At 40.9% G+C, this 22,407-nt stretch overlaps 1 protein-coding gene across 20 annotated transcripts in view; it reads left to right on the forward strand.

Moving 5' to 3' along the window:
• Window positions 1-22,407, forward strand: part of MACF1 (microtubule actin crosslinking factor 1) — a 341,804-nt gene that overhangs the window by 240,490 nt on the left and 78,907 nt on the right. For 16 of the 20 annotated variants that reach the window (XM_067725581.1, XM_067725580.1, XM_067725586.1 and 13 more), the window contains 9 exons: window positions 3,108-3,274; window positions 4,558-4,714; window positions 6,618-6,735; window positions 10,241-10,303; window positions 10,960-11,201; window positions 12,033-12,162; window positions 12,861-13,060; window positions 15,682-16,177; window positions 16,861-18,332. In XM_067725581.1, the coding sequence (XP_067581682.1) occupies window positions 3,108-3,274; window positions 4,558-4,714; window positions 6,618-6,735; window positions 10,241-10,303; window positions 10,960-11,201; window positions 12,033-12,162; window positions 12,861-13,060; window positions 15,682-16,177; window positions 16,861-18,332 (3,045 nt within the window). The remainder of the gene's footprint in view (window positions 1-3,107; window positions 3,275-4,557; window positions 4,715-6,617; window positions 6,736-10,240; window positions 10,304-10,959; window positions 11,202-12,032; window positions 12,163-12,860; window positions 13,061-15,681; window positions 16,178-16,860; window positions 18,333-22,407) is intronic. The other 4 variants (XM_067725583.1, XM_067725594.1, XM_067725598.1 and 1 more) reach the window with 1 other exon arrangement.

The following is a 22,407-nucleotide window of genomic DNA, read 5'->3' on the forward strand; positions in this document are numbered from 1 at the left end:
AATAAACACACCATTTCCAATTCTTCCTTACACAAAAGGGGGTACAATACATAATCTTTTGCACTTTCCTTTTATATTTAATATGTCTTAGAAATCACTTAATTCGTAGATATCCTCCTCTTTTTTTGTTGTTTTTAAACTATACATTCATTTTGAGGATGAACCGTAGTTTATTCCACCAGACTCTTGTTCTGGTTGTTTCCAAAATTGTGCTATTAAAAATGACACTGTAGTGAATAATTCTGTGTTTTTTCCCTGTATTATTGGAAGTGTATCTTCAGAGTGATTCCTAGACTGGAATTGTTGCATCGGAGGGTAAACGGTTGTGTGGTTTTGTTAGATATAGCCAAGTTCCCTCCATAAGGATTTCTCCATTTTGCATCCCTAGCAGAAGTGTATGACAGTACTATATATTTCCCCTGCAGCCTCACCAATAGAATGTATTGTCAAGCATTTGAGTTTTTGCTAATCTAATTAATAAAACATATCTCAATGTGGTTTTAATGTTTTATTTCTTCTCTAAGTTGAATATATTTTTATACATTTAAGAGACATTTATTTGTAAATCATTGGTTTATGTATTTTGCTATCATCTGCCAAGAGTTTGATCTTTTTTTTCTTTCAACTTAACAAGAGTTCTGTATTAGGGAAATTAGGCCTTTATAACATGTTAGAAATATTTTCTCACAGTTTGTCCTTTGCCTTTTGACTTTGCTTATGGTGTTTTTGGCCATATAAAAGTTTTTTTTTTTTTTTTTTTTTAATTTTTACACAATAGATTTTATCACTTTTTTTTAAACTGAAATATAGTTGACATTACAATATTATGTTAGTTTCAGGTGTACAACATAGTGACTCAACATTTAAATATATAATGAAATGATTACCATGGTAAGGCTAGTAACCATCTGTCCCCATTCAGAGTTATTACAGTGTTATTGACCATGTTCCTTATGCTGTATATTACATCCCCATGACTTAAATTTATTTTATAACTGGAAGTTTGCGCCTCTTAATTCCCTTCACCCATTTCACCCATTCTCCTAACCTTCTTCCCTCTAACAACCACCTGTTTGTTCTCTGTATTTATGAGTCTGTTTTTGTTTGTTTGTTCGTTCATTTGTTTTGTTTTTGAGATTTCAAGTATGAGATCAACAGTATTTGTCTTTCTCTGACTTATTTCAGTTAGCATGATATACTCTAGATCTATCCATGTTGTCACAGATGGCAAGATTTCATGCTTTTTTATGGCTGAGTAATATTCCATTGTGTGTGTGTGTGTGTGTGTGTGTGTGTGTGTGTGTGTGTGTGTGTGTGTGAGAGAGAGAGAGAGAGAGAGAGAGAGAGAGAGAGAGATCTTCTTTATCCATTTAGATTTATATTCTGGGGTTTCTGTTCTATTCCATTGATGTATATGTCTGTTTTTGTGCCAGTACTGTACTGTTGTGATTACTGTAACTTTGTAGTATAGCTTGAAACCAGAGATATCACTCTTTCATTGAAGTTGTATTTTTAGTCATAGTTTGAAAGCCTTTTGCCACACCCAGGTTATGATGGAATTTACCCAATGGTTTCCTTTTTTCTTTTCTTTTTTTTCTTTTACATTTGAATACTTTAACAATTTAAGTTTATTGTGAGGTATAGTGTGAGCTATGAATACAAGTTCATCTTTTTTCAAAGTTCTATATAGTTACTCCCAATATCATTTATTGGAAAAGTCTGTCTTTACCCCAGTGATTTGAGAATCTGTCTTTATCACATACAAAATGTCTTATGTATTGAAGTTTATTTCTTGATTTTCTATTCTATTTCACTGGTCTTTCTATTCATTAAGAATAGCATACTATTTTTAATTTTAGAGGTTTCTGGTATGTTTTACTATCTGGTAAGGCTAATCTCCCTTATTTCTTTTTTCATTTTCTCTTTTTTTCTTTTTCAGGATTTCTCATAGCTATAATTGTACATTTATTTTTCCATATGAACATTAGAATCAACTTTATCAGCCCTAGAGAAAAGAGTTGGTATATTTGTTTGGCTCACATGACTTTACTCATTCACACATGCATATATGCACACATAGATGCATACATACACATACGCACATAGCTTTATGGACATCTTTCCTTTTTTTCCAGGTCTGCTTTCATGTCTTTCAGAAGTCTTTTAAAGTTTTATTTATAAAGGTTTTGTACTGTTCCTAAAATTGTACGTTTTGTGTTGCTATTATATTATTCTTGATTTTTATATGTCGATTTTATATTCTTGCTTATTGGATTACTTCATTGTTCAATTTGGTTGTATTGTTGATTCTCTGAGGTTTTACAAATATACTTTCATGTAATCTGCAAATATAGTTGTACCTCTTCAAATTCTTATGCCACAAATTGTTTCCTCCTACCTAATTGCATTGGCTAATACTGTCAATACAGTGTTAAATAATAGTGAAGAGTGTGTTTACCTGTTTTAAAGAAGAGACAGACTGCAGAAGCTTAGAGAAGTTCAATAGCTTAAGATCACAAGGGCAAAGCCATGATTGACTTTCAGGTCTGTTGTACTCCAGAAACTTCCATTCTTTTTATTCTCTCATGCTGCCTCTGGAATCTTTAAAGATTTGTTTAAAGGAGACAAGACTCCTTTGTAATTTCCAGCCACTCTCAGGTGGATTGGAGAAATCCTACATATTTAATGTTTTGATCTAGCAGTTGACCCGGTGAACATGCCTCTTTTCTTTTTTTTTTTTTGTTTTTGTTTTTGTTTTTGTTTTGTTTTGTGTTTTGCGATATGCGGGCCTCTCACTGCTGTGACCTCTCTCGCCGCGGAGCACAGGCTCCGGACACGCAGGCCCAGCGGCCATGGCTCACGGGCCCAGCCGCTCCGCGGCATGTGGGATCCTCCCGGACCAGGGCACGAACCCGCGTCCCCTGCATCGGCAGGCGGACCCTCAACCACTGTGCCACCAGGGAAGCCCCATGCCTCTTTTCTTGTTCCCTCTTTTTCTACAAGTAAGGGAGAACATGCCCCAGCTTTAATCTAGATATCTTTCATTCTTTAGAGTCATTATTTACAAGGACCAGAGGATTGAATACATTTCCTTGTTTCCTTGACAGGAGCTCAATTTGGAAATGGAAGACCAACAGGAGAACCTGGATACTCTTGAGTACCTGGTCACTGACCTGAGCTCCTGTGGCTTTGCCCTGGACCTGTCCCAGCACCAGGACAGGGTACAGAACCTCAAAAAGGACTTCACAGAGCTACAGAAGACAGTTAAAGAAAGGTGAGTTTTCATATGTATGGATCAGTGTCATGGAGCTAATTTTTTCTTGCTTTTGAATGAAATGACTTTCTCCTCCTTCCTTCTTCACCAGAAAAGATGGCATCAAAATTCTGCTACTGAGCCGTAGGAGATTGGAAAGTGCCTCTTTCAGACAAAGCTATTCAGTCTACTTAATGCTTAGTGGTCTTTCTGTTAGTAAATAGTGAGTTCCTTCTCAGTAATGGGATTCAGTTCCCCCTGAGTACAATCAAAAGTCCAGGTCACCTGGACCAAACAGAACAAATTTGGGGCAGCAAGTTGGATTGTGGCAGGATTTGAAATAATGAGAAAAATTGGAAGAGACTTCCCAGACATAATTAAGGATTATATTGGAACTCACACTGCTTGTTTTGACCACATTTAAGTTGCTGTTATGGAGGAGTTTCTGGATTCTTCTTTTAAGGCAAACATGGGAATATACAACAAAGGTAGATGATTTCAGGTTATTAGCTCACAGTTGGAAAGCCGTAATTCCTCCATTAGAAAGCCTCACGTGGGTTTAAAAGCTTGATAAGACTTCTCTTGGTTTAGCCATAAATATCTCGATTTAGCAGATGATGGCTTTAGTGACTAGGGGAAAGCAGTTGCTCAAATCACCACTGTAAGCAGCGATTATTTAGTGCAGGTGAAAGGGACAGGACAAAGGCCACGAAGGCTTTGTTTTTCTTGCCCTCAGCTGAGGGCTATGTAGCTATATGAAGAGCCAGGATCTCTGGCTTGAAGTCTAATAGATGTGACCATTTCCAAAACTTAATTTCAAAACTGAATTCTCCTTTCTCCTTGATTTATTTTACTCATTGGTATGCTTAGCCTAACTTCTCTGAGCCTCAATTTTGGCATCTTCCTTGTTAAAGGAATTAGCATTTGAATTGGGCCTTGAAAGAGTCAAATACCTAAAAAGTAGCAGAGCTGGCCTTGAGATCCAAAGCCTGCATTCTTTCCATTGTATCATAGTACCTAAATAGCAGGCTCCCTTTAGTTTTTCTCATTTTCACTTTAGCCTAGAGTAAGATTGAAGACTCCTTTCCCCAGAAATGTCCAAACAAGGGCAACAGATCCCTTAGTTTGATGCTCTCCTACATTATATGTGGTTGTTTAGCCAGAGCTGCCATGGAAAAGATTATGAGAAGGAAAGGCCCTGTTAGGAAACTGATGCCTGGAGTCCTAGAATGGATATAGTTTTAGTTCACGTTGACTTCTTTACAAGCTTAGTCTGGCAAGTAACAAGTTGTCTCTGTTGACAGAGAGGAAGATGCATCATCTTGCCAGCAGCAATTAGATGAATTCCGGAAGCTGGTTAGGACTTGCCAGAAATGGCTGAAGGAAACTGAAGGGAGTATTCCACCTGCAGAGACTTTCATGAGCACTAAAGAGCTGGAAAAACAGATTGAACACCTGAAGGTAGGTGAACAAAGTCTCTCCAGGAATCAGGCTGGACAGCAGTTTGGAATCTTGTGTGGACTCATTTCCACCTGTGGTGGGCAAATGGTATGAGAAATCCAAATTATCCATGTGTATCAGAATAGCAGTTCCTCCGTTTTCTCCACGTGAGTCCAGCCTACCCCTACCCAAGCACTGAGCACCAAAACATCTCCTATTTAAAAGCCAAAACCAAAAAAGTAATCTGGGAATGGTATCTATAAAGTTTCAGCTGTCTTGGGGATGCCTGTCATGCTGTGGCAGGTCATAAAAAAGACAGTTGTCAGAGTCCAGTCTTGAGAAGATTACACTCTTGTTGTATGTTTGAGAATTAGACAATTATATGTGAGCAAGTGACCAGATATGTGATCAGAAAATTGAGGAGAGAATTTCTCCTCAACTAATAAAGGAAAAGTTACAATCACATGGTTGGAATGTACCTGCATGGTACATCAGCCTTTCTCCATCTGTTGCAGAATCCCTTCTCTCCTATATTTGATTCATAGTCATCCAGCTCTATTTGCACCTCTAACATGTTTCTTACTTTTGTTGAAACCAGTCTCCAACTAACGCTCCTGCATTTGTCCTTATTTTCTTAGTAAAACAGGATTTATCTTGAATAGATGAAAGAGAAGAGCTTTCACAGAGAGAGTGCCAGGAGCATTTGCCGTGGGGAGTTCCCTAGGACAGAGGTTCCCTGATTTCTTGGTTCATGGTTCCCTTTATGTTTCAAGACATTTTTCATGGCATCTCAAGGCAAAAACCAAACAAACAAAAAAACACCCAAAAAAACTGAAAAACCTCACTTACTAAGTGGTCAGGTCCCAACAACTTAACAGTAGTTGTTCACATGGTGTCCAACAGATGTCACTGTTTTTCCCTCAAAAATTTAAAGTATCCTGTGAGTCAGTGCATAGTTTGGGAACTGCTGGCTCTTTGGAATCAAGAGTGACAAATAAAAGAACTGACACACTCTGAATTGGCAAGGTTCAGCTTGAAGCTGGGCAGCATGAGCTTGCCAGATGTTCATGGCTCGATGTCATTCTCTGCCGCTGCTTTGTAGCTTGAAGTCAAAAGCAAACTAAGTAGATTGTGAGGGAGATTCAGGATGGAGGAAGGGATTGAAGGCTAGGATGGTGTCCCAGCTTGGAAAAGAGTAAAATTCTACTTCTGTAGCAGGCAGTTCACAGCTTAGAGACAACATGACCAGATACTTTTGTCTTAGAGCAAATGCCATTGTTTCCTAACAACTTTCTGTGGTGGTTTGAGCTCTGACTTCAAACCCAATATAAAATTCCCTTGAAAAGGCAAAGTGTAGCTTATGATTCTGTATGTTTCTCTACATCTCAATACCTAGCTCCTCATTTTACCCTCCACTTACCATTTCCTTTATATTCTTTACAAGCATGGTATTCCCTTTGTCCACCTGGCAAACTCTTACCTTAACTCCAGTCTTTCCTCTCTCCAGGCAGAGTTAGATGTGTGTCCTTTTGTGCTCTCAGAGTCTAGTGGCTGTGCATATTTCTGTAATAGCATTATCACATTATAATGCCATTGATAATCTGAGCTCTTGGTTTTAGGAACTGTGTCATAAGCCTATTTTGTATCCCCAGTGTTTGGCACAATGCCTGGCCTATATAGTAAGTGCTCAAAAAATATTTGCTTGATGAATGAATGAATGAATGAATGAGAAGGGCCTGAATATTCCAGGATATCATTCTCCCACATCTTGGCTGGCTAAACCAAGTTCTGGAAATGGCTGAATAAATGAGGACGATTGCTTAATGCTTATCAAAACTTTAGGGAGTGTATGTAGAACAGGTGTCCCTCCTTACGAGGAGAAAGCCTCCAGATATTACATTTTGCTAATTTGTTCTTTAAACAGGGTCTCCTAGATGACTGGACAAGTAAGGGAACTTTGGTAGAAGAAATCAATTGCAAAGGTACTTCTTTAGAAAATCTCATCATGGAGATCACAGCACCTGATTCTCAAGCCAAGACAGGTGAGTGTGGGCTCTTGCAAATGTAGTGAATAAATATCATTCTTCCCTTTGCCCTTTGGTGATGACTGCTTATTGAATAAACATTAGAATCAAGGTTGGATATGAAAACCAAGGATGTTTCATGAAGCAGTCTTCCCCTCAACCTGATCTGTTTTCCCATTTCCTTTGTAACATTGCTTCCATTTTGCAAAACCCCTTCCTGTGATGGGAAAAAGTAAAGGGACTAGTTGGCCCACTTAGAACTGTGAAATGAACATAGAAGGATTAAAATAGGATTTTCCATCTTGAGGAATTTCTGTCTTTTAAATATGTGAATGGATGGCTATGCATTAACTTTAAATTAGGGTCAGCCCTGGAGGGTATAAGCGTGATATCTTGGGAGAGGCTAAGTGTTTAGGAGTCAGTAGTGGTACACCAGGAACTGACACACTTCTTAGAAGTGCATACAAAGGTTGTGCCCAACTATATGAATTATCTCTGCCTACAAATTAAGTCTTGCAAACAAAATGCATTCTGAGGGCTTCCCTGGTGGCGCAGTGGTTGAGAGTCCGCCTGCCGATGCAGGGGTCACGGGTTCGTGCCCCGGTCTGGGAGGATGGGCCCGTGGACCGTGGCCGCTGAGCCTGCATGTCCGGAGCCTGTGCTCCGCAGCGGGAGAGGCCACAACAGTGAGAGGCCTGCGTACCGCAAAAAAAAAAAAAAAAAAAAAAAAAAAAAGCATTCTGAGCTCACAGTCACTTGCTGGTTGCCAATTGGGATCTCCTAGGTTTTATTACCAGACTATGTTAATGCACTCCTATAGTCACTTAAATAGTAAGGGCAAAGTTTACTTTCTTTATTCCTCCTGAGAATGGCTACTTTCCTATTGTATCCTAAAGTTTAAAGATGTCTTGGAACTATCTAGAAGTGACAGCATTTCAGAGAATTGATGATTTTTATATTCTAACACTTAAATTTCTAAGTTCATTGACTTATTAGTGTGTGACATCACCCAGCAAACTTTTTCTATAAAGGGCCATAGAGTAAATATTTTAGGCTTGTGGGCCATATGGTCTCTGTCACACTTCATGTCTCTGCCATTGTAGCACAAAAGCAGTCGTAAACAATATATAAATGAATGGGCGTGGCTGTGTTCCAGTAAAACTTCACATACAGAAACAGGCGGAGGGACAGATTTGGCTGGTGCACTAAAGTTTTCTGACTTCTGGACTAGATCAGTGGTTGTTTGAACTTTTTAAAGTACTGTAATCTTTTTTAAAAATAAATTTCATGTAGAACTGTAAGACAAATAAAAATATAAGTGAATTTATAGCGTTTATCTATTATGAAATTCATCAATGAGAATATTGAGGCTATCGGGACTTCCCTGGTGGCGCAGTGGTTAAGAATCTGCCTGCCAATGCAGGGGAAAAGGGTTCGAGCCCTGGTCCGGGAAGATCCCACATGCCGCAGAGCAACTAAGCCCATGCGCCACAACTGCTGAGCCTGCGCTTTAGAGCCCACGTGCCACAACTCCTGAAGCCCGTGCACCTAGAGCCTGTGCTCTGCAACAAGAGAAACCACCACAATGAGAAGCACGCTTGCCACAACTAGAGAAAGCCCATGCACAGCAACGAAGACCCAATGCAGCCAAAAATAAATTAATTTTTAAAAAAAGATATTGAGGCTATATTAGTGAATATGAAAATTTGGAAAAAAGAATTTTTGAATGACAGCTTCATTATTTATTTCTCAATTTTTTCCTTGGTTGCATTGTATCTAGAAAATACATTTCACACAGATAAATAGTTGCAAATGATGACAAATGTTTTTAAAAGTTCACTTTACAATCTGAAGTGTTAAGAATTCTCTTACTACACAATTCTACCCTGATGAGAGCCTGCTCTGAGTAGATATACCTCAGCCTTTTTTGTCATTTTATTTAATGGAATTCATATGTGCTGTAGATGTTTTTCTTTGTATGTGAGTGGACACATGTAGGTTTGAAAATTACAGAGTGCTAATGAAGAACTACATCTTTTCCCATCAGTGACACTCAGAAAGAAGTTTAAATGTATGCACAGAGGTGCAGGAGCTACTCTATTCTCTCCAAAAAGCAGCATAAATTGGCTATATCTACTGGGTTAAAATGTGGTGTTCAACATAATTGAGATGTGCATGTTTTACTGCCATTTCTAAGTACTTAGGAATATATTCTGAATACTAAAATTAAACCAAACGTTTACAGAGTCCCTAAAGCACCTCCTCAGGGTGCTTTGAAAACCAGTTTGAAGATCACTAGCCTGAGTGCTCTTAAAAAGTTCTCTTCCATCTCTGAAAACCCACGCGTGTTCTAGTTCCTTACGGTCGTGGAGCTCTTTTGGTTTCGTAAAGTGCTTTCACATACACTACCTCACTACTTCTCACCAGTAACCCCATGAGAGCTGACAAGATAGGTAGTATTATCTTCATATCACAGAGAAGATACCGAGGTCTGTCCATAGATTAGGGCTCACGTACTGAGTTAGTGACAGTCTTGGCTACGACTGTCTTCTCCAAATTACTAGTCCAGTTTCTTTTTGGTCATCACCAGACTGCAGTGGAATATGATCTTTTGGTTTGATCCATTTTTTAAATTGAAATTACAATAATGTTAACATTTAAAAGTTTTACAGTCATTATTGTCTAATATAGAACCTTGCACTTGACCTTTTCCACAGTGAAATCAGTGCATGTGAGAGTCTTATTCTGCCCTTTGAATGTTACATTATGTCATGAGTATTCTTCACATTTCTTTATAATCTTTGTGATTACATGATCTGGTTTTTACTTATTTGGGATACTCCTGAAACACAAGGAATCAACTTGGGGAGAATATAGGTGAAATTGTGGTAATTAGAAACAGAACCAAAGACCCTAAACAGAATTTATGGGAATGTTTATGAGCCAGATTTATTGACGCTTAGAATTTCTGTTTTCTGGTGGGGGAAGGGGAGCAGAAAGTCATGAAAAAAAAAAGACAGGGGATCTTTTGAAACAATATAGGAAAGGCTCATTTTAATGTCTTTACTAAAAGAATGCTGCTTTTTATGTCCTTAATTGTACTTATTGTTTATTTTTATTATGTTGAAGAACACTGATGTTAAAGTTGAACCTTTTTGGCTGTTTTATAAATCCTCCTCGTTCTTAAGTATGTCGAATGCCAGTCTAAAGATTTAGTCATTCTGCTAATACTTGCTTCACAAAATTAGGGCAAGGTCCAAAGAATCCAAATTGGAGATTTAAGAAGAGAATTTGGATTTCCTCTAGAAAAGGTTAGGGTTAGGGTTAAGGAGCTGAAACTCCCAAGTGACACTGTTGCCCGGCAGCTAAAATGATTTGTCTCTTTCCATGAGTATGTTGTCTTGTGCTGTGTTAACTTCCTGATATCTGAGCTTAAAGTGAGTGCCAAAGAATAAATTCGGTGCCTGTATGTATTCCTAACACATTTGTCTTGCCTTGTTTGTCTCTCTGTCCTTCTGCTCAGGTTCCATACTGCCCTCTGTAGGAAGCTCTGTAGGCAGTGTAAACGGATACCACACCTGCAAAGGTGAGAATGCCATTTTCAACAGTGCCTCTTCATTGGGTGTGTTAGGACAGTGTTCATGTTTGCATCTGTGTATGTTTCCATATGTGTGGAAGGATTGCTGCCAGGATGGGTGTGAGGGTAAAAGTCTGGGGAGAAGCACCTGTGATGCCTCTTTGTTGCTAGCTAGAGGCTAAATAGGTTGGCAACCAGTGAAATAAAGTTACTAAGCAAATAAACTGGACCACTAGATAAGACCAATAAGGAAAGACCTGGAAGAAAATATATGCAAATCTTTGAATTATAAAGAAGCTATATTAGAGGTGGTCTAAATCTAGCCCTCAGCCTCCCAGCTAGGTTTTCTTCTCTGCAGTTTAAAGAAGAGGAAGTAGAAGAATGCCCCAAATCCTTCACTCCCTTCACTTTTGCTGCTCCCGTGTTTGCTTAGCATTTTATTTATACATCTGAGTGTATAATGCCAAAATCAGAAATCAGATTAATGAGAGCTCTTTTGCTTTTTGTATGTAAACAGGAACTTTTATGTGATTTAGCAGGAAGATCATCTCTAGTTCACTAGAAGGAGTGGGAGAGATACTTAATCCTGATGAATAATTTAGTGAGGAACCACTGGGGATGGTTGAGAGCTATTCCCAGTCTGATCTCTGTTTCTGTGATGCTAGATCTGACGGAGATCCAGTGTGATATGTCAGATGTAAACCTGAAATATGAGAAACTTGGGGAAGTGCTTCGGGAACGCCGGGAAAGTCTTCAGGCTGTCCTCAGCCGAATGCAGGAAGTTCAGCAGGAGGCAGGCTTGGTGCTGCAGTGGCTGGAGTTAAAAGAGGAAGTCCTGAAAGGCATGGAGGCCTCTTCATCTCCAACCAAGACAGAGACAGTGAGAGCCCAAGCTGAATCTAACAAGGTACTGTGTTCCCATTAGCTACATCTCAAGCACTAAGAGGAAGGGGCGGCTGTACCAGTGTACCCACCTGAGCCTGGGGGCCTGAGAGTGAGACATGGCCAACCACCCAGTCGTTACGAGCAGCATGTTTGACTTTCAAATGACTCGTATGCCTAAACTCTCCCAGAGAATTTTCTTACCTGTGAAATTAGAAGTTGTTACACATCAGACTGAGAAACAAAACCAGATCTGTTTGCAGAAGGAGAGTAGCTCTTCTCAGAAGCATCAGTTCATTGAGAATGGGATCTCATTTTCCATGTGATGGTATAAGCCAAATCATTCCATCAAAGCACCTTTCCAACTCTTGGAGGGATCTAAACAGCTGTGATTGCAGTTCATTCTAAAGATTGACATGTAGGCCTAGGGAAAATGTCAGAAGAAATAAGACCATGTAGAAAATCTGGTAAAAATTTTTTGCCAAAAATTTTAGTATTCCTGTTGAGGCCTAGCATGTCATATCCTACAACTGCATAAACATCGCCATTATCGTCATCATCGTCATCATCATCATCATCAATTCCTGACACTTTTAGTTTATAGGGATTAGCAGTTTTCTTATTGGGTTACTGATGTGTTGTACATAAAAGAAATTCAAATCTTGCCATCTAGATTTTCCTTTTAATTAAATATTCAAGCAGAAAGGTTAAGCATCTTAAAATCATGAAACAATCATGGATAGAATCAGAAGTCGAGCCTGTAATTGCTGCCCCGTCTTCCCGTGATTTCCTCCACACTCACAGCTTTGTTTCCTGTCCAGAAATCTCATGGCATTCATGATGTTCTTTCTCCTAGGCCTTCCTGGCTGAATTGGAACAGAATTCTCCAAAAGTCCAAAATGTAAAGGAAGCCCTGTCTGGATTATTGATGACATATCCCAACTCACAAGAAGCAGAAAACTGGAAGAAAATGCAAGAGGAGCTCAGTATGTTATCACTGGGGTGTTAACAAATTCACTAAATTCCTTGTCTTCAAAGTAAATACAGGCTTTCGGCATACCCGATAAACAGGAGTGATTTTTAGTTAATTGTCATAAGCAAGCAAGAAGGGGCAGGGAGGGTTAGAGAATGAGCCTGATTGTGGAAAAAATTTAGAGATTGCATTCAAAGTATCAGTATTGGCTTTCTTGGGCAAGTCATACTGACAATCTGCTGTGACAAAGAGCCTTGATGATAAAAATGAAAAATGGGAAATAATCTAAACATTCTGTGAAGGAATTAAATTATGCTGCACTCATAATATTGAACTATAAATGATGTAGGTGAATGTGTATTGGTATGAAAAAAATTATTGGCATGAAAGATGCTCATAATTAGTAAGCTTAAAAACAGGTTATAAAATAATATATATGTCGCATAAGGTATTTTACATGCGTTGTGTATGTATGTACGTACTTCTGTGCAGTTTTATCCCGTGTGTAGTTTCATATAGCCACCACCGCAGTCAAGATACAAAACAGTTTGTTACTTTAGTTAAAATTAAATGCAGATTATTTTTAACTTAAAAAAATATTAAATAATGCTCCAGGGGTCATTTCCTGTAGTATATTAGGAACGTAATTTAGGGACCAGGCTAGTGGCTGATGAGGGTAAAAGGACACATTCTCTCATTTCCTCTCTACAGATTCCCGATGGGAAATGGCCACTGAGGTGACAATGGCTCGGCAAAGGCAGCTGGAGGAATCCGCAAGTCATCTGGCCTGCTTCCAGGCTGCAGAATCCCAACTCCGGCCCTGGCTAATGGAGAAAGAGCTGATGATGGGGGTGCTAGGGCCCCTGTCTATTGACCCCAACATGCTGAATGCACAGAAGCAGCAGGTCCAGGTGAGCAGTATGGCTGAAAGCTTTCGAGCAAAGAAATCAGAGGCACTTGAACCTGGGTCTGAATGCTGCTCTCAACAGGTAGATTTACATGACCCTGGACAAGTCATTTAACTTCTCAGAGTCTCCATTTCCTCACTTTAAATGAGATGCTTGTAAGGTCTTTATCATGGTGCCTGTCAAATAGCAAACAGTATTGTTAATATCATTAATGTCAGTAACTATATTATTAATATCGTTGACCGAGGCAGTAAGATGAGCAGATGGGAGACAGGGAACTTCTGACTAAATGATAGCATCGTATTTTATTTTCAATCCCCAGTGGTAGTGATCCACATTACTTCATGCAGTATCTTATATCTGCCAGCTTTACTTAAAGATCTTCTGCTGATCAGATCTCAGTACCCAACATTTGCGAAATTTAGGTTGGTCCAGTGATGTCATTTCCAGTGAAATCCTGCCTAGACCCTTTCGTTGTTCTGTAGCCTTCCCTAAACTTGTTCTGTTTCTTCTCACCACCCACCAGGTCCCCTAAGAGTAGTTTTTGAAAGAACCCTTTCTTTTAGCCCCTGCATCCATGTTATTTATCAAGTCCTATTTAGTCTACTTACAAGTATTTTTCTCATCCAGTGGTTTTCAAACTTTTTGATCCCAAAACCCTTTACACTCTTAAAAATTATTGAGGATCCCAAAGAGCTTGTGTTTATCTACTAATATCTATTAATATTAACTGTATTAAAACACTGAGGAATTTTTGAAGTATGTATTTATAAATTAATTTTTAAAATTATGATGATACAACCATAACACTAACATACATAAGATTTTTATGAAAAAATAACATTTTCCCAAATGTAAAAAATTGAATAAGAGTGGCATTGTTTTATATCTTTGGCACATCTCTTTAATGATGTCTGGCTTGGGACTCCCTGGCGGTCCACTGGTTAGGACTCCGCGCTCTCACTGTCAAGAGCCCGGGTTCAGTCCCTGGTCGGGGAACTAAGACCTGCAAGGCATAGCGATAAATGAAATGAAATGAAATAAAATAAAAATGGCTGACTAATAGAACAGTCTCACAGATTTTCATATCTGCTTCTGCAGTCAATCTGTTGTGATATCGGATGTTGTGAGAGAACAAGAATTTTAAAAGGCAAATAACATCTTAGTATTATTATGAAAATAGTTTTTACCTCACTGACCCCATGCAAGGGCTTAGGGACTGCCAGGGGCCACCAGACCGTAATTTGAGAACCACCGTTCTAAGCTTCTCTTCTTCTCCACTGTACATGCTGGTAGGCTGGATCTTGGGTCTGTTCCATTGCAGCAGCCCGCTAAAGGGCCTCTTGGTCTAGTTTATCCTCTACACAATTATCAAGTTATCCCCTTAAATCATATATCTGAATATATTAAAATGCTTCTGTAGCTCTTGGCTGCCTATTGAACAGAGTTCAAATACCTGCTCACTGTGGTGCATGAGGCTTTTCACAGTCTGGTCCCAGTTTGTCTTGCCAGCTCTTCCCCCATATACCTGGGCTTCTTCCCACACCGGATAATGGGTTCTTTCCTGAACACACTGCACTCATAGATCTCAGGATCTCTGTGCCTTTGCTAATCCCAGGCCCTTCTCTGAACCAGCCTTACTCTCTGTTCTCTTGGAGAACTCACATATTCTTTATTGTGTCACCTGTGAAGCCTTTCCTGATTTCCCTCTTCTGCTCTTGTCATCCCCGGAGGAATTTACCACCTTTACTTCTTGCTTTCACAATTCCATGTTCACGTCAGCATTCTATCATTTTAACTTTTGTTACATTCTATTATAGTTCATTACTTGCACATCTGTTAGTCCTTGAGGTCCTGTTGTATTTATTTTTATGCAATGTAAGTGCTGAGTACTTTCCTAACAACAGCCAAGTAAGTACTTTACTATCCTCATTTTGCAGATAAGGAAGCTGAGATTTGGAGAACTTTTAAAAACTTGCCTAAGTTTATACAGTTTAGTGAGTGATGGAGTCAGGATTTGAACCCAGGTGTCTAACTACAGAGCCTGTAATCTCAACTTCTTTGATGAGTGAAACAGTGAATAGAAATAAATAAAAAGGAATGGTACTTGCTTTAAAGAAGCTTTTTATCTAGTTGTGCTATATTATAATGTGCAGATTATATGTGCTGGTGGAAATTTGAGAAAGGAACTAAGAAAAGTAGGACATTAAGAGTTGAAATGGCAAGCCCAGCCAGTAATATAGCTCACTTTGGGACCCAGGGTTCCAAACTCCCCATTCAGAGGCCTGGGTTTTGCCTGGCAAAGCTGACAAGTGCCCATCCAGTAAACAAACTTTGGTTTCCCAACCAAGGCCAACCTTAGTAACTGATGTTGAAACGGTATAGGACAAATAAGGAAAAGAAATAAAATAGACACAATCAATGATCCTTTCAAAACAGGTTTTTATTAAGCAGCTGTTAGAAGTGATACTGCATTTTCCTAGTAGCCTGGTCTTTGGAGTTTTCTGGTTTATTTTCAAAAGGAGTTGGCACTGCTTGGCACAATCCAAAATCAGTTTTTGTTTTGACAGTGTTTTTAGATCTGTCTTTTCTCTCTAAACATCTTGGTGTCATTTCTATTACAGTTTATGCTGAAGGAATTTGAAGCACGTAGGCAACAGCATGAGCAGCTGAACGAGGCAGCTCAGGGCATCCTAACAGGCCCTGGAGATGTCTCTCCTTCCACCAGCCAAGTACAGAAGGAGCTCCAGAGCATCAATCAGAAGTGGATTGAGCTGACTGACAAACTTAATTCCCGTTCCAGCCAAATTGACCAAGCTATTGTCAAAAGCACCCAGTACCAGGAACTGCTCCAGGACTTGTCAGAGAAAGTGAAGGCAGTCAGACAGCGACTGAGTGGCCAGTCAGCCATCAGCACCCAACCTGAGGCTGTGAAGCAGCAGTTGGAGGAGACCAGTGAGATTCGATCTGATGTGGAGCAGTTAGACCACAAGATTAAGGAGGCACAGACACTCTGCGATGAACTTTCAGTGCTCATTGGAGAGCAGTACCTCAAGGATGAACTGAAGAAGCGTTTGGAGACTGTTGCCCTGCCTCTCCAAGGTTTAGAAGACCTTGCAGGTGAGGAATACACTGCTGCCATTATTAGTGGCAAGCCAAAAGGAGGAGTGGATTAGTGGTCCCAAGAATCTAGGGCGACCCTTAAGTAGCTTTTGGACTCAGAGTAGTGTTACTCTATCCCTTTGTCCACCTACAGTGAGGACTGCCGTGGTCATTACACATTGATTGGGCACTAGCAATATGTGAAGCTTTACACACCATAATCTAAGAGATAAGAACACTAATATAAATCTAGCCAGCAGGTAGAGATTCATAGAGGTACTTATAGGTGGACTTACACGCATACTTTCACTGATACTCACTTAGTTTCTTCATACTATATGTGTACGAACACACACATATACCATATATACAAAATTAGAACATGTTCTAGACTTTTTAGGATGGCCTTATACAAGAAAAAATTTGTCATTAATTTGTTGCCTCTTTTTCTAGAAACATTTATGGCTTTTTACCAGCTTAGAAGTTAAAAGTTTGCTTCTGTTACTCATATCACCTTACAAGGTTGATGTGAGGGTTAAATAGAGTATAGTAAATGAAGGAGCCTCGCTGTGTGCTTCTTTTATGGTAGACCCTCAATTAGCATTAGTTTCCTTTTCCTAAGATTAGACCATGTACTCTCAGCAAACATTTTAAATGCCATGTTCAGACTTGATGATTTAAATTTGATTTTCTCATTTCAGCTGATCGCATGAACAGACTCCAGGCAGCTCTTGCCAGCACCCAGCAGTTCCAGCAAATGTTTGATGAGCTGAGAACCTGGTTGGATGACAAACAAAGCCAGCAAGCAAAAAACCGCCCAATTTCTGCAAAATTAGAGCGGCTACAGTCTCAGCTACAGGACAATGAAGAGTTTCAGAAGAACCTTAACCAACACAGTGGTTCCTATGAGGTGATTGTGGCAGAAGGAGAATCTCTGCTTCTTTCTGTACCTCCTGGAGAAGAGAAGAAAACTTTACAAAACCAGCTCTTTGAGCTCAAAAGCCATTGGGAAGAGCTTAGTAAAAAAACTGCAGACAGACAGTCCAGGCTCAAGGACTGTCTGCAGAAAGCTCAGAAATATCAGTGGCACGTGGAGGATCTCGTGCCATGGATAGAAGATTGTAAGGTCAAGATGTCTGACTTGCGGGTCACTCTGGATCCAGTGCAGCTGGAGTCCAATCTCCTGAGATCAAAGGCTATGCTGAGTGAGGTGGAAAAGCGCCGCTCCCTGCTAGAAATCCTGAACAGTGCTGCTGACATTCTGATTAACTCTTCAGAAACAGATGAGGATGATATCCGGGATGAGAAGGCTGGGATCAACCAGAACATGGATTCCATTACAGAAGAGCTACAGGCCAAGACAGGGTCCCTTGAAGAAATGACTCAGAGGCTCAAGGAGTTCCAGGAAAGCTTTAAGAATATTGAAAAGAAAGTTGAAGGGGCCAAACACCAACTTGAGATCTTTGATGCTCTTGGCTCTCAAGCCTGCAGCAACAAGAACCTGGAGAAGCTAAGAGCCCAACAGGAAGTGCTGCAGACCCTGGAGCCACAGGTGGACTATCTGAGGAACTTCACTCGGGGCCTGGTAGAAGATGCCCCGGACGGATCTGATGCTTCCCAACTTCTGCATCAAGCTGAGGTCACCCAGCAGGAGTTCCTAGAAGTGAAGCAAAGAGTGAACAGTGGTTGCATGGCAATGGAAAGCAAGCTGGAGGGCATTGGCCAGTTTCACTGCCGAGTCCGAGAAATGTTTTCTCAGCTGGCAGACCTGGACGATGAGCTCGATGGCATGGGTGCTATCGGCAGAGACACTGATAGCCTCCAGTCCCAGATCGAGGATGTACGGCTGTTCCTTAACAAAATCCAAGCCCTCAAGTTCGACATAGAAGCCTCTGAAGCAGAGTGCCGACAAATGCTGGAGGAAGAAGGGACTCTGGACTTGTTAGGACTCAAGAGGGAGCTAGAAGCCCTGAGCAAACAGTGTGGCAAACTGATGGAGAGGAGTAAAGCTCGGCAGGAGCAGCTGGAGCTGACCCTGGGCCGGGTCGAGGACTTCTATCGGAAGCTGAAAGCACTCAATGACATGACCACAGCGGCAGAGGAGGGGGAAGCGCTCCAGTGGGTAGTGGGGACCGAGGTGGATGTCATCAACCAACAATTAGCAGATTTTAAAGTAAGTCTTACCCTTGTTTTTTAATCTTTTTCTGTCTAATATGTGTATTTCTTTTCTTGTAACTTGGAGACCGATTGAGTGCACATCTTAACTTCTGTCCCTGGTTTCATTATTCTCACTTCTGTCACCACCATAGCACACAGTTTGGAGACTAGACAGTCTCTTGGACTTCTGGGCAACAGGTTTGAACATTTTTCTATTGTAATCTGTTTTAATGTTTATAACCAATTAAGGGTATGGAAAGAAATGTCCAAACCTTATTTCTTACTCTAAGAATCTTCTCTTATGATTTCTTGAGATTTCAGATTAACCAATTTTGTAACAATAGTGAATGTTTGTTGAGGGCCCTGTTTTTCGTATCGAGGTATGAGAATCCATAAGATAAACATGGGCTCATCTTGCTCAAGTGTGGATTTTTTCACAGATTACGAGGGAAAATTATTGATGTATTATTGATGTATTATGAGACAAAATGAAAAATTCTCATGAATTATTAAGACCAAACATGACACTTAAGAGAAATTTTCCACTTGTAGCAAGTAGTGCTTAAGACTACACCTTAGACTCCTCAAGAGCACAAGCTCTCTGCCCGTACGAGAGCTTGAGAAGCACTGCCTTAACTGCAAAAATATTTTGATTCTTTGCCTGAGTCAGAATTTCCAGTCCTGAGATTTTGTGAGTCTATATTAAAACAGCCGGGAAGATGAGAGGAGTTGACTCAAAAGCGCAAATTTGCCAGGTCTGGGTTTGGAACCCAGGGCTGTCTGCTGGGTCTTGGCTCTCACTGCCTGAGCCTTTCACCCCAAGACTTAACCTAAAAGCACCTCGCTTCCCTGCTGGAGGCCTGTTTGCTTGCTTCTTCCTTCTTGGTGCCTGGAGTAGATTTGGAAAGGATACCTTACTTCCATCACCAGTGGTGATTGTTCCTACTTACACAGTAACACTCTGCCATCAGAGTTACTTAGTTCTCTCAGAGCCCCTGCCTGTTAGGATTCTTTCTGTTAAAAACATGGATGGAAAGGTGGTGTTGACACCAGGCCAGAGCCACGTGGTCCCGAAAAAGATCACAGATTTGTAGGCAGGATCCAGATGTAGAAAGATGGCTGTTTCAGAAGGGCCCTCTAGCTTGGGGGATGTTTAGCACACTAAGGTGAGACATTGGCCGGAGACCCCCTTACAGTGCAATGTGGAGCAACACAAGTCATCGTATTTGGGATTCTTGAGGCACCGGGTGAGGAAAGGGTAGGTAGAGAAGGTTCAAAGCCATGAGCCCACATGTTATCCTCTGGGAAATGCATACAACTAATCCAGTGGCTGGGTGGCCTTTCCTGCTTCACCACGTGGGCTTCTCTTCCCTCTTCCATTGTAAGCCCCTCAAAAGGAGAGGCTCTGCTACAGGCATGCTTCATTTATCTGATTTACTTGGATCTGGGTTACTTAGAATCAACTGTCTAACCAACTAAATGAGTTTTTTAGAAAATTGAAGCTTATCCCTTGAGGCACCAAAGTAGTTTTATCAAACTAGATTCTGGTTTATATGGAATTATTTTAACTTTTATTTGCCTAATTTCCTAAACATTATATTGTATGTAAGTTCTTATGAGTGCAGGTTAACATTACTAAACAGATTATACTGTTCTCTACTATGGTGAGGCTGCTTTGTACTAAATGTTCTTAAATTACCATGCAGTTTGAGTTCTGTATTGAAGTCCTTGTTTAGGGCCTCTAATTGCTGAACTGGTTGGGTTGGATGTATGTGTATGTGTATGTATGCATGGGGGGATGTAGTTTCTGCCTTTTCCCCCATTGCCCTGCTATCAGGTATTATTTCTCACTGCTTTACTTTTCACTGCTGTCACTGAGTCTGCCTTGAGCAGTCTGTCCCTTCCTTCTGATCTTCTGTGAGCTAGAAAACAAACTAAACAAGCCTGTTAAAATTGTATTAAATATGACCTAGGATATAAAAAAGAATCCACAGGCAGGCATATATAGTGTTTGGATTTGAGGACAAGCGATTGTTTCCTTTTCATTTAATCCTTGGTTTCTAGAGACATTCTGAATTTTGACGCTGCTGAAAGCTTTTGAGAAATTATTGGACATTCCCATATTTTATTTGTATCCTAGTGTGTAGCCCAGCAGCACTCAGGGTTCAGTAGCCGCTTAGTTGCTTGGGATAACAGACTTGTTTTGCTGCTTTCTAAGAAGAAGCCTCCCACCACCGACACTGTGGATATGGCAGCTGGGGCCAGTGTGTGTATCTGCAGGGAACTGGTGGTGACAAGGCAAGATGAGAAGATGAGTGCGAGAAGGAGGGTGGTGAAGTTGAGTGCCCGTGTGTACCCTCCCCCAGCTGGGGGTGCAAATCAGAAGCCTGGTTCCACAGGTCCACCTAGTAAAGTCAAGGGCTTTGGGAAGAGTTTTTGCCTCCCCCCAGCAAAGGTTTTGAGGCAGGAGGGGAGGAACACAGTACTGGCTTAGCTCATGCTGAGCTCATGGGAAGTGAAAACAATGAGAAGGGAAAAGCTCTGTGTGTCAGGTCACAGTTCCCTAGAGGCTGAGCCAAGGGAAGGTCTTTTTGGACCCATTCTGAGGACTGAGTCATTTTCACGATCTGAGCGTTGAGTTCCTGGGTTAATGTGCGGAGTAGTCCAGCGATAGATTAATCTTCCCTCACACCAGCAGCAGACCAGATGCATACAGTGTGACTCTGCTTTCAGATTCAAATTTTTTTTAATAAGAAAGAGCAGAGATGAAGGTAAGTATTAAAAAAACAGTGTTCGCTTTAAGTTTTCAACTCTTGTCTTTTTACAATGGGATCACGCTCTCAGCACAGAATCTGCTGTAGAGAAGAGGGTATGAATCTGTGAAACAGAAACGTGGGCTGTGCTTTGACCTAGCTGACTCCACGGGGGATGGTCAGAATAGAGAAATGAGTCAGGTCTGTGGAGAACCCCAGGCTTACTTGGGACTGTGCAACAGTGCTGAAAAATGCTAGGAAAGGCAGTTAGCCTCTGGGAAAAGTTATTTCCTTCTTAAATGAATGTGAAAGTCTGAAAGTCATTATTCCTAGGAAAGACTTTTCCCTCGATTGCTTCTGAATAACTGATAGAATCTGGACAGCCAGCGAGGACCTATCAGATGGGAATGGAAGAGAGTCCTTTCCCACTAAACAAGTAAAAGCCTCAAACCTCCTGAGTTAGGCACTTTACTGGGTTCTGCTCTCTGTTGGACGTAGAAAGGAAGAAGCCATTCCAGAAATCACGAAAGAGAATATTGAGCATGTTTGCAGAAAACTGGAAGGAGAAGACTTTGGCTCATCTCTTCAGGAAATTCTGTTTTCCTGAACAAGAGAGTCTCTGATTAGTGAGGAAAAGGAACTGTATATATATAACTAGAGTCTAACAAGAAAGGAGGGACCTTTATTTCACTGAAACTTAAGTCAAAGAATTCCCCCAGGGTGACCTTCCTAGGAAGGGAAGAGAAAGACTCCAGATTTGGAGAAGAAATCTGTAAGTCTGATGGTAACAAGAAGCTTTCCTCATTTTGAAATTCCCTATGTAGGTTTTGTAATCAAGAATTGAGATCATTGTTTTTTGTTTTTTGTTTTTTTGCGGTACGCGGGCCTCTCACTGTTGTGGCCTCTCCTGTTGCGGAGCACAGGTTCCGGACGCGCAGGCTCAGCAGCCATGGCTCATGGGCCCAGCCGCTCCGCGGCATGTGGGATCTTCCCGGACCCGGGCACAAACCTGTGTCCCCTGCATCGGCAGGCGGACTCTCAACCACCGCGCCACCAGGGAAGCCCAAGAATTGAGATCATTCTGAGTCTTACACCAGCCCCTCCCTTGCACCCCCCTCAGGAACCACACCTGCCTCTCAGTCAGGACGTGTGGAGGTTTGGGGTTTGGTGGGCTACAGGTAAGGCAGCAGGCTTTCTTAGGACTGTTCTCAGTCCTGATTCAGTCTGAGTAGAGCCCAGGGTATCTGGGGACCTCTATCCTACTCTGAAGCCAGAACAAGAAAGCCCCATAAACCGGTTCATCTGATTTTTTGGCCTCATGGAAAGCAAGCATAAGCT

This window comes from Pseudorca crassidens, chromosome 2 (assembly GCF_039906515.1).
Source record: "Pseudorca crassidens isolate mPseCra1 chromosome 2, mPseCra1.hap1, whole genome shotgun sequence".
Lineage (NCBI taxonomy): Eukaryota > Metazoa > Chordata > Mammalia > Artiodactyla > Delphinidae > Pseudorca > Pseudorca crassidens.